The 13,058-nt window shown below is 36.6% G+C and overlaps 1 protein-coding gene across 2 annotated transcripts in view; it reads left to right on the top strand.

The window, feature by feature from the left end:
* Positions 1 to 13,058, top strand: part of SRBD1 (S1 RNA binding domain 1) — a 150,360-nt gene that overhangs the window by 133,453 nt on the left and 3,849 nt on the right. For both annotated transcript variants that reach the window (XM_081941366.1, XM_081941367.1), the window contains exons 18-20: positions 1,455 to 1,631; positions 3,516 to 3,668; positions 11,336 to 11,520. In XM_081941366.1, the coding sequence (XP_081797492.1) occupies positions 1,455 to 1,631; positions 3,516 to 3,668; positions 11,336 to 11,520 (515 nt within the window). The remainder of the gene's footprint in view (positions 1 to 1,454; positions 1,632 to 3,515; positions 3,669 to 11,335; positions 11,521 to 13,058) is intronic.

Here is a 13,058-nt window from a genome sequence, read left to right as displayed (position 1 = left end):
GTGTGCACATCTGAATGTTCTCCCACTCCCTTTCACCAACAGCACAGGCAAAACAGAAATAGCCATTTGCGGTTTGTCTATGGCCTAGAGTTTACAAAATGCATTTCTTTGTTTCAGGGTTTATATCCTCCCCTCGTTCACAACAGTATGGATAGCTATCAGACCAACAAATCCAGCCAAATATATAATAAGTTCAAAATACATATAAAATAAAAATACTAAAAAATAATAGCCTGATGAGACATGGCCCATGACAGGAAAAGACCATCTTTGTCTCTTTACAAGCTAGTAATGTAGGAAGTGGGGCATCAATACTTTGGGAGGGAAACTGCCATTAAAAAGGTCTCTGTTCTGTGTGTTTTGCTCAGATAATGCAAGTAAGTCAGAAAGAAGCTATTTCCAAAGTGGTCAATAGGACAATTTATTGAGGCAGAAGTTTTGTGGGATTCGGATCTTGTTTCTTTGACTGCTTCGTTGTTGTTTTTTCTTTGATTCCTATTTCTATCCTTGGGGAGAGGGGGCGGTCTATAAATTTAATAAAATAATAATAATAATAGTAGGAAAAAGTTATCACATTCTAAAAGATTTCTTCTACATACCAGTCTGACTCTCTAAACATTTGTAGCTTAACCACTTTGGTTTCAAGGGAACTGACTTGTTTCCTAAGATCCAGGGCTTACTGCACCAGTCACAAGCCCATGATCTAAGGCCCAATAGGCAGATAGTCCTGGGTTTAATACTCTGCATTGATTGGGAAATCCTTTACCTCCTGCTGGTTTTCTTTGTTCATGTTGTTATGTTTACTGGCTTGGTTTTGTTTTTTTGAGTTTGGCACTATAAGATAGTTGTATGTTTCAGTTTTACAGGATGAGGCTTCCTCACATAGTCACTAAACATACTCTGAAGCTTAGTTTTATAGTTGGGAAGTCATTGTGCTCCTCACCTGCTAAAGTCCTCTATTTTCGATTCCCCTACTGGCTACTATCTCTCAAGTATTTTTCCTCCTTCTCCGCTGTGTTTTTCTTAAACATAAGTGTGGTAAAGTTTCATAAGTATGAAACCTTATAAGGAAACCAACCAACGCTTATGCTTTTAGTATTAGTAAAACTGCACCATTCTGTATTATTAACTGAAGAAGCCATTGTTTGAGTGGAGATCTCTGGATTTGTCACTTCTATAGTAGAGCAACTACAATGAAGCTTTTTTTCAATCCTCCTAGAGCAGGGATGTCAAACTCGTGACCCATGGGCCGGATGCTTCACACGCTGGCCATCCCCATCCCTGCTTTAGTGAAGGGAAAAAGTTGTGATACGGCACATGATGATAACAAGACGACACAAGTTTGACATTCCTGTCCTAGGGCAAGCAGTATCTGTATTATGTTGCTTTGATAGTACTTACTGCTTCCTTTTATGAAATGTGATTCCAAATCTCCTTTTTATTATGCTTGTTAGACATATCGCAGGACTTAATGCCAACAGGGCTAAAAATATCATTGAATGGCGACAGAAAAATGGACCATTTATCAGTCGGGAACAGCTTAAAGATGTCAAAGGATTGGGACCAAAATCCTTTCAACAATGTGCTGGCTTTATCAGGATCAATCAAGAATACATCAGATCATTCTGCAGGTAATATAAAAAGGGTGTGAGGTTGATTACTTATTTGCCACATGTAAGTAGAGATTTGAAAAAATAAAAACTCCAGTATGTAATAGGTCAGAATCCTTGACTTAAGAGTCTGCGTTTAGGGTGAAGAGTAATTTGTAGTCTGCTGATTAGTCAATTATAGCATAAGAGGGGTCATAGAAGGGCAATGTGATTTAGGGAGTAGAGTCATAGATTCACAGCTATGAAGTTCATAACTCAGCTTTAGAGATATTAATTACTATCTCTTAACATAATGAAATAAACATTCAGATGGAGACACCGATCCCGCTAATCTTCCACTACTCTAACCTCCCATCCATCCTCATCAACTGCCATATGGGAAGACATGCTGAGTTTTTATATGTTGATACCATTTGTTTTGGATTTATAAAATAGTAAATGTTGCTTATGAATAACCTTGGAAGGATTTGTGTCATACAAGTTAAGATACTGATCCATCTAACTTTAATAGATATTGTTTCCTCTGACAAAGAAACTATCAAATGTAATAAATCAAATTAAATTTGAGATGGTGGTCTAATATTATAGACATTTTATTGGGAGTATAGAAGGAGAATAAGCAGAGTCTCTTCTTTCCTCTCTTCTTTTTCCACATTATCCCACCCATATGTTGCAGCCCTCAATAGTAATAACTACCCTAGACATATTTGCATTATATAATGTCTTACGATGCCAATTTGACTTTGACCCAATGATGAATATTCTCTGGCAAGTAAAGACTGTATGTCATAATAAAGTTTCTCATCATTTCCAAGGAAAGAAACTCCAAATGACAGTTCAATTAAATTTTAAGCAGAACAGAAATATAATAGCAATTTGATTGAACACGGTGCAACAAAGCACAAAGACCCATTTCAGAAGCCGAAGGTTGACCCAATTTTGGATCTGGAGATATCTTAAATACCACCACCACCCCAGTATTAATAACTTTGAACTTGCCAGCCTTAGATATCTTAGGAAGCTGTAGCTACATTTGAGTCTCAGTTGGTATAGTCTACACAAAAGAGGGAAAAACACATTGTAAGATAGTGCAAGGAATTCTGGCTCTCATATTGATACACATGTTTTTAATATATGGAGTCATATCTTCCGATCTACAATTGGTCTTGGAATTCAATGAAAACCCATAAAAACTAAATAAAAATATAAGTTGATAACAGTTCTATGCATAGACCACTGTGCAATAGTACGTTTATGAGTGAGGTTTTCTTTGGCATATAGGACGGGATATAAGATACAATGACTATGCACAATTTACAAAAACCCACTGATTTAACATATTAAGATTTAAGCAAACACACTCACCCACACAAAAGCAGGGAAAAAGAAAAGAGATCTCAGTTTAATGTCTGAACTCTTTATAGGAATCATATGAATCAGTGTTAAAACAGTTCTAACCATAGCCTATTAATTAAGCATTAGCTATGCAGACCAGCAATATCATTTCAAGATTTTTCTCAGAAATTTGCCAGAAATTGAATCTGGTGCCCTCAAACTACAAGCCATGTGTTCTACAATTGCGTTGTGCTTCATGAGTGAAGCTATTTACACTATTTTCTGTGATTGAAATATTGAATCTGTGTTTTTTTTTTAAAAAAATGCTCAATTTCAATGGAGCTTGACAGAAATACAGATAATTAAATTAGAGCATTTCAGGTCCACTATATGCAGAATTTTTGAGGATTTGATAATTATAATGCTATTTGTTAGCAATGTTTGCAGAATCTGTATATAGAATTTGAGGTTTTGCAGTTTTGCCCATTGGGCAGAAACAGAAAAGATGCATATGATATTCACTGCTTTAATGATAACTACATCCTTTTCTTTCATGATTTTGGATCTCAGTCAACAAAGTGAGCTTGCAGCTGGGAGTCATAAAGCAGTCACAAATGAGAAACGGTGTAAAAAGAAAACCAAAGCTGCAGCAAATGTCATTCAGCAGCCAAATCCTTTGGATCAAACATGTATCCACCCTGAATCATATAATATTGCAATGAGGTAAGCAGTGAAAAAATGAATATGCAGTTAGCTCTTTTAGTTTTTAGTCTGGGAAGTAATATTTCTTCCAGATTACAAAAAAAAAACCTCTTGGAAGCAGGGCGCTGAGTATACTAATGCTGATCTTAGAACAATGGTTAAATGAGTTCTAGATACTGCAGGCTTGTTCTCAACTCTATGTGAGACGTGTGTGCGTGTGTATGTAGATATGTTCAATTACACTTGTAATTATAATTATATGTGTAGGCTGCATTATTAGCTGTCCGGGATCACATGTGACCTGTGGGCCACAGGTTAGACATGCCTGAACTAAATGGAAGAGAAGGAAATTTAACCCAGAATTGTTACTAGCATTTGTTTAAAAATGACCTGTGCCTGTGTCAGGAATATATATAATATAAACTATTTCAAGTGAAGCTCGTTTTGCAATGGTGATTTTGTCAATGGTGTTCAAGTGATGTGCCAGTTGTTTTAGGATAGTACCCAGGTTCCTATTATTAGTGGTATTACTTTGGTCTCTTTAGCCATTGTCATTCTATTTCTGTTTGCAGGTCTTTGTATTTTGTAATCTTCTCCAATTCTTTCTCTTCTACTCTTTTGTCTCCAGGTAATGCCATGCACACTATCCACACCTCTCGTCTTTCTTATCAACATTTGTTAAGCCTGTGGTGTAATGTGACAGATGCTTGTCTGTTTGAATTCTAAAGATCCACAACACTTTAGCTTCTTCATTTTTTTATTATTTTCTTTCTTTTATGCTCCCACCAGTTCTTGCTTGCATCAAATGATGTTTCTTGCAGATTTTCCAATGCACCACTGTTGCAATTTTGTTGTCCCATTGCTTGCAATCAGTCTGAGTGATCTTGCAGCAGCTAACCAGGTGGTCCACTGGTTCTTCAGTTTCTTTGCATAGGCAACTCTTACTGTCTGTTGTTGTCTTCCCAGTTCGGACTTTGTATGCATTTGTTCTTATCAAATGGATTTGTGTAGCCAGAATTAGCCCCTTGATCTCTTTCTTCAAATTTTCTGCTCCTAACCATTGCCAGGTCCTGTTATTATCTGCTTTCCCTGCTACTTGTTTAATATATTGACCATGTAATGCTTTGTCTTCCCACGCCGCCATTCTCTGTTTCACTTGGTTTTTCTTGTAGGTCAGTTTGGTCTCTCCAGTACAAAGTAAGCCCTCCTGATTTACTTGCTGATGTAATTATTATTTGCATCCACTTAGCAAGCTTTTTTGTCTTCTGATAGCTGAATCACTGTCGGTTTGGAAGCAAAATGGATTTTTCCAAAATTAAGATGATTAAATTAGTTGAGATATAACTATCTGTGAATAAAATCTTTATTTAAACATCAAAAAAATGCTTGATGAGAATAAATAACTTTATACTTTATGCTGATTGCAGACAGAGAAGGATAAAACCTGAAGAGTAAAAGCAGAACAATTGGCTTTAATGGATTAGTCCCTTGTGCAGGACCATAATCCTTAGCATGTTTACACAGAAGTAAAGATATTTGAGTGAAACGGGAATTTTTGACTGATATCAATTTCCTCTTAATGATTTTAGAACTAGAAATGGAAGCAGAAATATTTTCATCAGGATTACAGCAGGAGATTTAGGGTTAAATTCCCTTTCCTATGCTTATTCTGATCATATTCATTATCAATTAATATTAGATGCAAATACTCACTTAATGCCAGATGTCATCTTGCCTTCTAAGCAGGCATGTTTAGAATTACATAACGTGTCCTTCAGGGATCAGTTGTTGCAACTTTTTCCATACACACTGTCATAGATATGTCATTTTAACTCTGCCAGAAAGGGTGGGAGGGGAGACTTTAACACTTTTTTGTATGCAGCATAATCCTCAAAGCATCTTCTTGTCAACACCCACTATGTTTCTGACATGTCTCAAGTAAGTAGGAGAAATAACCAACTAGAACTTATGGCATCTGGCAAACAACGTGTGCCTAATTATTATATTATGCTCTTCCCCCAAAAAAAATTCTAGTTAATTTCAGTTTATAAAGATTAAATCTAACATAATAATGGATGCAACAATTAACTGTCCTTAACTGAGTACTGTAGAGGATCCCTTTATCCTTTGACTTCAATGCAAATGTAATACAATTTTGAGCTAAACTGAAATCTTGTGGAATAAATAGTATTTTAAATTTTGTTTAATTTAAAAAAAAAGCCTCCCCAAACCCTTTCAAGACAGTGGCTTAAATCAGGGTTCCTCTTCCAATCTTTTCCCATGTCTGCGTGGAGAATATCAGACTGTAAAAAGCTATCTTAAAGAGTAGTGCCAAAGCCGTATTCTCCATTTCATATTCTAGAATAGTCTGCATAGCTCTGGGTCCTACTGTGAATATTCTAAGATCTATGTGATGATATATGTTCTTTGGTCGCTTATGTCTATTTCCGTACTTTTAATCTACCACCCTTCTTTTCTTGAAGCACAAACTGTAAACCTCTTTGGATTCAGCCTATCTTACTTTATTTCTTAAGGCTAAAGCAGTATGCATATTAACTGTCTAATAAAAATTGTAGTAATAGCAACCAATGGGCTGATTACAAGGATTACATTTTTTTAAAAAAATCCTTGCAGGAAGCACCTGCAAGGTATCGCTTGGTATCGGCTTTCTGGAGTTTCAGCAAAGCAGCCATTTTTTCCACTTAAAATAATATTATTAAAATAAGGGAATCTTTCTCTATTTCATGACTACCTAGTGATAGTAACATTTGTTTGGTATCAGTACATTTAAATAAGATGTATTTCAGCACCATTTATTATGATAATAGGCAACATCCAGTTGATTCATTCAGCAAAAGCAAGGCTTCCTATTTCCCTCTGTCTACCTTGCCTCCTACAAGAGCTAAAAGGCTAGGTACAGTTAGAGGCAGATATAGTTCATCCTTGGACAGAAAAGTACCTTTACCTATATCAGATTTGCTCTTCTTTCACTGCAATCCAAAAACTAGATCTCAAGCCTCCTACGGAGTCACTCTAATACTCAAGAAATTCTTTTCTGAGAGGCTGAGGGACATGAAAGAGGAAAAGTAGGAAGGTTTGCATTCTATATCTTATCTACAGAGCAAACAGAAATGCGATCATATAGTATGGGATATAAGTGAAGACATTTGCTTTTTTGTTATTTTAATTGTAGCTAGTAAGTTAGTCTTTGGAATAGATTGGTTGTACCTTTTGCATAGTTTTAGACATAGTGTTTAAACCAAGGAAATTTGCAAAGTATGTCTTACACTATTCTCTTAGCAGTCAGTATTTATTTAGATATTTGGAACTCTAATATTAGCTGCATTCAGATCCTTACTCTACCAGAACAATTAGCCTATTTGCTGTATCAAACATGGTCATTTGTTAGCAGATCTTTAACTTACGCTATTCAAACTTCTGGAAAAAGTAATTTTTATTCATCCCAATTGATGTTCAAGCGTATTCATGATCTTTAAAAATTGTAACATGAACTGGCATTTCCTTTTATTATTGAAGCTTCAGCAAATTCACTTAGAATGCGGGTAACATCATGAATTATGAAAATAAATATTAACTTGCAGATTACAATGACTGTCCAAAATATGATGAATGCTGACGTTTGCATGATAATATTGACACTCTCAAGTAAAGTTTTCAAAGTTGGAGTCCTTTAATAACTTACTTAAAATAAACACTAGCAGTGTTATGTGTCTACTGTTACATTCCTAAGAATTAACTTCTGTATCTACCTATTGAAAAGTTAGCTCTGTTTGATTCAATAGGGCTTACGTCTACATAATAGGAAGTAGAACTGTAGCCTAAGTATCTAAACCTCCAACATGCATCAGTGAATTTTTCAATACACTTAATTATGAATGTCAGCCAAAATGGGAAGGTGAGAGAGATACCAGGTGTTTTCTCCATTATTGCATTTTCATGTGAGATCATCCGTATTAATAAAATTAGAATATTTCTTGAGCATTCGATAAAAAGATTTTACTATTTAACTTCTAACACTGATCTTTTAATTTGTATTTTGGCATTTAACATATACTTTCATAAACTTTAAATATTTATTTGCATAGTATGTCTTAATTTTGTGCATGTGTGCATTTTTTTTCAAATAGTTTGAAAATAAATTATTAAATATAATTTATTATTAGCAATCACGTACAAATTGTGTTGTAAAAAAAGAGATAGTTATTTATTACAATTCCTATCATTTGCTTTTAAAATATTGCAAGCTGGAAGTTTTCCATTAGTGCTCTTTTGTCGACTCCAGTATATCAGTTGTTCCACCCAACAAAAAATAAATAAAGACAGAAAGAAATAGTTGCTTATAGCATTATTCTTCCTTCCGCATAGCGTAGCATAATGATACTATGCTGTTATTCCATTTTCTGTGACCTTGGTATAATCGCGGATGTTTTTCCATACCCAAAAGGATTTGCTTTGTTCTTAGCAATGACATTTAAAAATAGAGGAGATCAATATGCATTACTGCTAAGATGGAGTTTTGTCTTTAATATTGATTTCTCTTCCAAGTACCCGTCAAGGCTGTTTATTTGGGTGAAAATGAGCCATGGGAAGGAAGGAAGGAAGGAAGGGCTTTCACTAAGAACACGGTTTATTCGGAAATGACTATATCATATCATATCCTATAACTCTAAATCAGATGTAGCTCTAAAAGTATACAATGAAATGGAATTGTTTCTTTGAGTATAAATTTATAAGATTGACTGTAAATTCTGAGGTTGGCTGTTGGATTTTTCCACAGATTTGCATTCTCCTCCTTAGATGGGCAAATTGGTTAGAAACACCCAATTAATTTTAATTTGCTGCAATAAATTGGAATTTTGCCATGAAAAGATATCAACACATAACAAAGAAAGAGCTGTTAAATCAAATCTAATTTTCCATTAACTTAATAAAGGTAAAGGTTTCCCCTGTTTCTTGTCTGACTCTAGGGGTCAGTGCTCATCTCCATTTTTAGCATTGTCCAAACACATTTCTATGGTAATCTGGCCAGCATGACTGAACGCCAAGGAACACGGAATGCTGTTACCTTCCCACTGAAGTGGTACCTATTTATCTGCTTGCATTTGCATGCCTTCGAACTGCTAAGTGGGCAAGAGCTGGGACAAATAATGGAAGCTCACCCGGTCCTGCAGTGTTCAAGTCTTGAACCTGAGCTGTTAACTTTCCAGCTGACCAGCTCAGCATCTTTTACCACTGAACCACCAAACTAACCTAATCAAAGTAAATATTTTATTTGATTAAACAGATTAAATTTAATCCCTCTCTGAGGCTGAGAGTTCAGGTACTCTTTGATGGTAACTAAAATTGGGAGTGCCAACTCTGTCATTAAGTGTAGTGGTCAGTAAGTGAAACTGACAATATGTTTACAATATTTCAGCTTTCTTTTGCTTTACAAACCTGCAAATGTCATAAATGCAGGCTATTTCCTTTTTTTTGTTTTTAAGGCAACCTACAACTTACCTCAACTAATTGAATAAAGAAAAGCTTATTTTGGAACTTATATGAGCAAAAGCATGTATTAAACTTTGGAGATTGTGATGTAGAGAAATTGTTTGCTGCACTTTTCTTCAAAGTCAATGACAATTCATCTGGCTAATTCTTGTTGCTTTGTAAATGACCTAGCCAATATTCAGAAGGCAGGAAATAAATTTCAGAGTGATTTTGCTAGGTTAGAGATATGGGATGAAAATAGAAAAAAGTAGTGGATACATGTGCTTTTCATTTTGAAAAACGAAATCAAATGCCTTGAGAAATGATAACTGGAAGAGATAATAGAAATCTTCAATTAATGAAGAGGTGTCATGTTGTGTACAATGTGTACCAGGCTTTTTTTGTTCTTATTGTTGCTACTCTTGCTGCTGTCCCAAAGTACAGGACACAGATTAATGGATTTCAGTTAGATGAAGGCAGATCTGAATCAATTTCCAACAGTAACAGTCTTTCAGCAATGGAATCACCTACCCACAGAGGCAATATTGAACTCCTTTCACTGGATGTGTTCAGGCTGAAGTAGAAAAACCATCTTGCAGAATAGTACAGAGTTTCAGCTCAAATGCAAACAGCCACCGCCACTGCTGCGGGCATTTGTTCCTGGTGCCAAGTAATTGTTCACAAGGTCACAATGTGATTTTGAGAGGGGAATTAGTTGCTCGTCATTCTTTGCATGCCGAAATCCACGCACAAAGGTATCCCCTAAACTTTTCCCAAATAATTCATTTTGCATTGGAAAAGTTGCTTAACATTTGCCAAAGACAAGCGCTAGGGAATACACCAGAGTTGGAGCCATAAAAGTAAAAATATAAGGGTCCTTTGTAACAATGAGATGGGTAGCATAGGAATGTAATAATAAAAAATAGGAGCAGGAGAAGCCATCTATTATTCCTTCTTCCTCACTAATAGTGAAACCTTTAGAAGTATGTGGAGTGGAATCCTTGGCTACTCTTAACACGCCCCTCAGTAAGGCAGAAGCAATACAGTAGTAGCAGCTTTAGCCCTCTTCTGCCTCCATTGCTCTTATCCTCTGCAGTGTAGGGCAGTGGCAGAGGCTAAATTAGCATGGTCTTATTAATGGGAGAAGACTATTGCCTAATTTTATAACTGAGGGGGACCAAAGATTCCAGCCATGCCTCGGAATGAAACCCATTGAATCTATAGGATTTATTAGCCCGTCCCACCCATGCTGGCAGAGGTGGCATGCTGCAGGCCCCGTCAGCCAGGATAGTCCAGCTGAGGGGAGGTCCAGGAGAAGAGCCTTATCTGTCATTGCGAGAGCCCTCTAGAACCGTGATGGCGAACCTATGGCACACTTGCCAGAGGTGGCACGCAGTGCCCTCTCTGATGGCACGCAAGCCACCACCCCAGTTCAGCTCTGACACGCATGCACGTGCACCTCTTATGGGCCAACTGGCCTTTGGGTCTCTGCTGTGCAGGGGGGGGCAGGGGGCATGGGGGGTGTCAGGTGCATATGCTTGGGGGGGTGGAGCACGTGCAAGGGGGTCACACACACATGCGTGGAGATTACACATGTATGTGTTGGGGCAAGGCATGTGTGGGGGCGTTCACATGCATGGGGTGGGGCACATGCATGGGGGGCACATTGCATTTTGGGGGTTCCGGCACACACACACACACACACTTTCATACACATTCACCCACATCCACACTTTGGCTACTCAGCCCAGAAAAGGTTAGCCATCACTGCTCTGGAATATCTTACACACACACACACACACACACACACACACAATGTGAGATCAGCTCCAACCTCCTAACTTTCTGTAAGAGACCTGGCTCTGCCATTTGTCTTGGGACACCAACGGAGGGGCTTCATGTTGTGGGGAAGGTAGCTTGATCAACAACAGATTCCACCTTGTTCCACTCTCATCATATTCCCTCTCCATTTTTAGGTAAGTTGATTTTAGGTAGGTTGATTTTATAGTATTGTATTTATAGCATGTATTTCTGTATGTATGTATGTGCATCAAAAGTTATTCCAGCTAAAACCTGTTATTATCTAAAGGATGAGATGCAGATGGAGACAGAGAGGAAAAAATATTATTTGTGCTATATATTTATGCTGCCTATTTAAGCTTTTCTTCCATGTACTATGCTTCTATTTTATACATAAGGTTTTTAACACTTGTTGGAGAAAGTCAGTGCAATATAGGAAAGTCAAAAATGCATCAGAAAGTGAATTCAATAATTGAAAGAGAAGGGATGGATGGAATTACAAAAAAATTGAATACAACGGAACAAACACTACAAATAATAATTGATGGGTTGACTCAGCCAGAAAGTTTTGACATTCGGAAAGGTAAGAGGTTTGATGATGTTCTTTTGCCTTTGATATGTCAGTTTTTGTTTATCATTTTAGTGACATTTCAGTTGGATAGGTACATGCTCTTTAAGCTGTCTGGGAGCAGAAAAGTATTGGACTGCTTTGTGTAGTAGGTAACAAAAATTAGTTTTATCTTTAAGAAATTTTATCCCTATTCTAAATTATGATACTTCAAAACCATAGAAGTATGGTCCTGGTTAAGTTCATGATCCCTGACTAGTAGTTTGCTCTACTGTTCCACCTGACTTTGAAAATGAGTTGTAAATCTTTTCCATTATTCCTGCTTGAGTAGTGTGGAGAAAAAATGAATCTAGCATTATGTTTTGTGGGGATCCTGAAGCGTAGATGAACCAGAGAACATATTTTAGGCTTAGATGTTTGTTGCAAACCATGTTTATTTGTTTAAACTGTCATTATACTAAATTTTTCTAAAGTCACAGATACTTTTACAATGGTAAAACGGTAAAAAGAATGGCAAAAATGTATTTCAGAAAATGCAGTGAGGCTGGTCGGAAGTGATTGATATGGGTTTTACAAACTGGTTGCTAAGATATACAGTATTTATTTATTTATTGGAATCCTATAGCTTCCCTGTCCAACATACAGTTGATGCAGCATACATTATTGGTTTTTTAAATATTAATATTATTTTTTAAAGTATATTCAATGGCTAAAGTTCTCTGGAAACTTTACAATAAAACACACTAAAAATATGCTCTGAGTAAAAACATGTATGATACAATCCACTAAAAATACAAAATACAAACACCATATAAAGTAGACAGCAGCACACTAATCATTTGGAAACTAAAACAATATGAATTAAAAGCCATGTCAAAAGCTTGGGGAAATAGGAAATGTCTTCATTTGTCATCGTAATGATCCTCCTGCCCATGCCAGTTGAGCTTCTGTACAGAAATATATTTAATATAGTATAAGTTAGGGAAGGAATTCCATAAATGGGATGGCACAGACTTCACTTACTTACTTAGTGAAAAGACTTTTAATGAAGGACATCATTAGATAAACTTAAATCCCAAGGGCTACATATGGAAAAGATATTACTTCAGGTATGGAAAAGATATTACTTCAGGTAACCTGGCTCTAAGTTGTTTAAGGCTTTAAAAGTCGAAGCCAAAACTTTAGCAATAGCGGTTAGATGTTTATAACAGTCCATAGTGCTTTGCAGCACTCTCTGAGCGATTTACAAATGTCAGCAAATTGCCCCCAACAGCCTGGGTGTCTATTTTACTGACTTTGGAAGGATGGAACACTGAGTCAACCTGGAGTCAGTCAGGATTGAACTCCTGGCTGCGGGCAGTTTTAGCCTGCATTCTAACCACTATGCCACTATGGCTCCTTTGAATTGTATCTGGAGACAGACTGGCAACCAACATAGATGGGGAAGAACAGGCATAATCTGTTCAATCAGCCAGTCCCAGAGAGCAATCTTGATGTTCTACTTTGGATTCATTGAAATTCATCCATACTGTTTTCAAAGGCAACCTCCTGTA

Source organism: Natrix helvetica (genome assembly GCF_964273705.1).
Source record: "Natrix helvetica genome assembly, chromosome: 2".
Classification (NCBI taxonomy): Eukaryota; Metazoa; Chordata; class Lepidosauria; order Squamata; family Natricidae; genus Natrix; species Natrix helvetica.
This window is presented reverse-complemented; position numbering and strand designations above follow the sequence as displayed.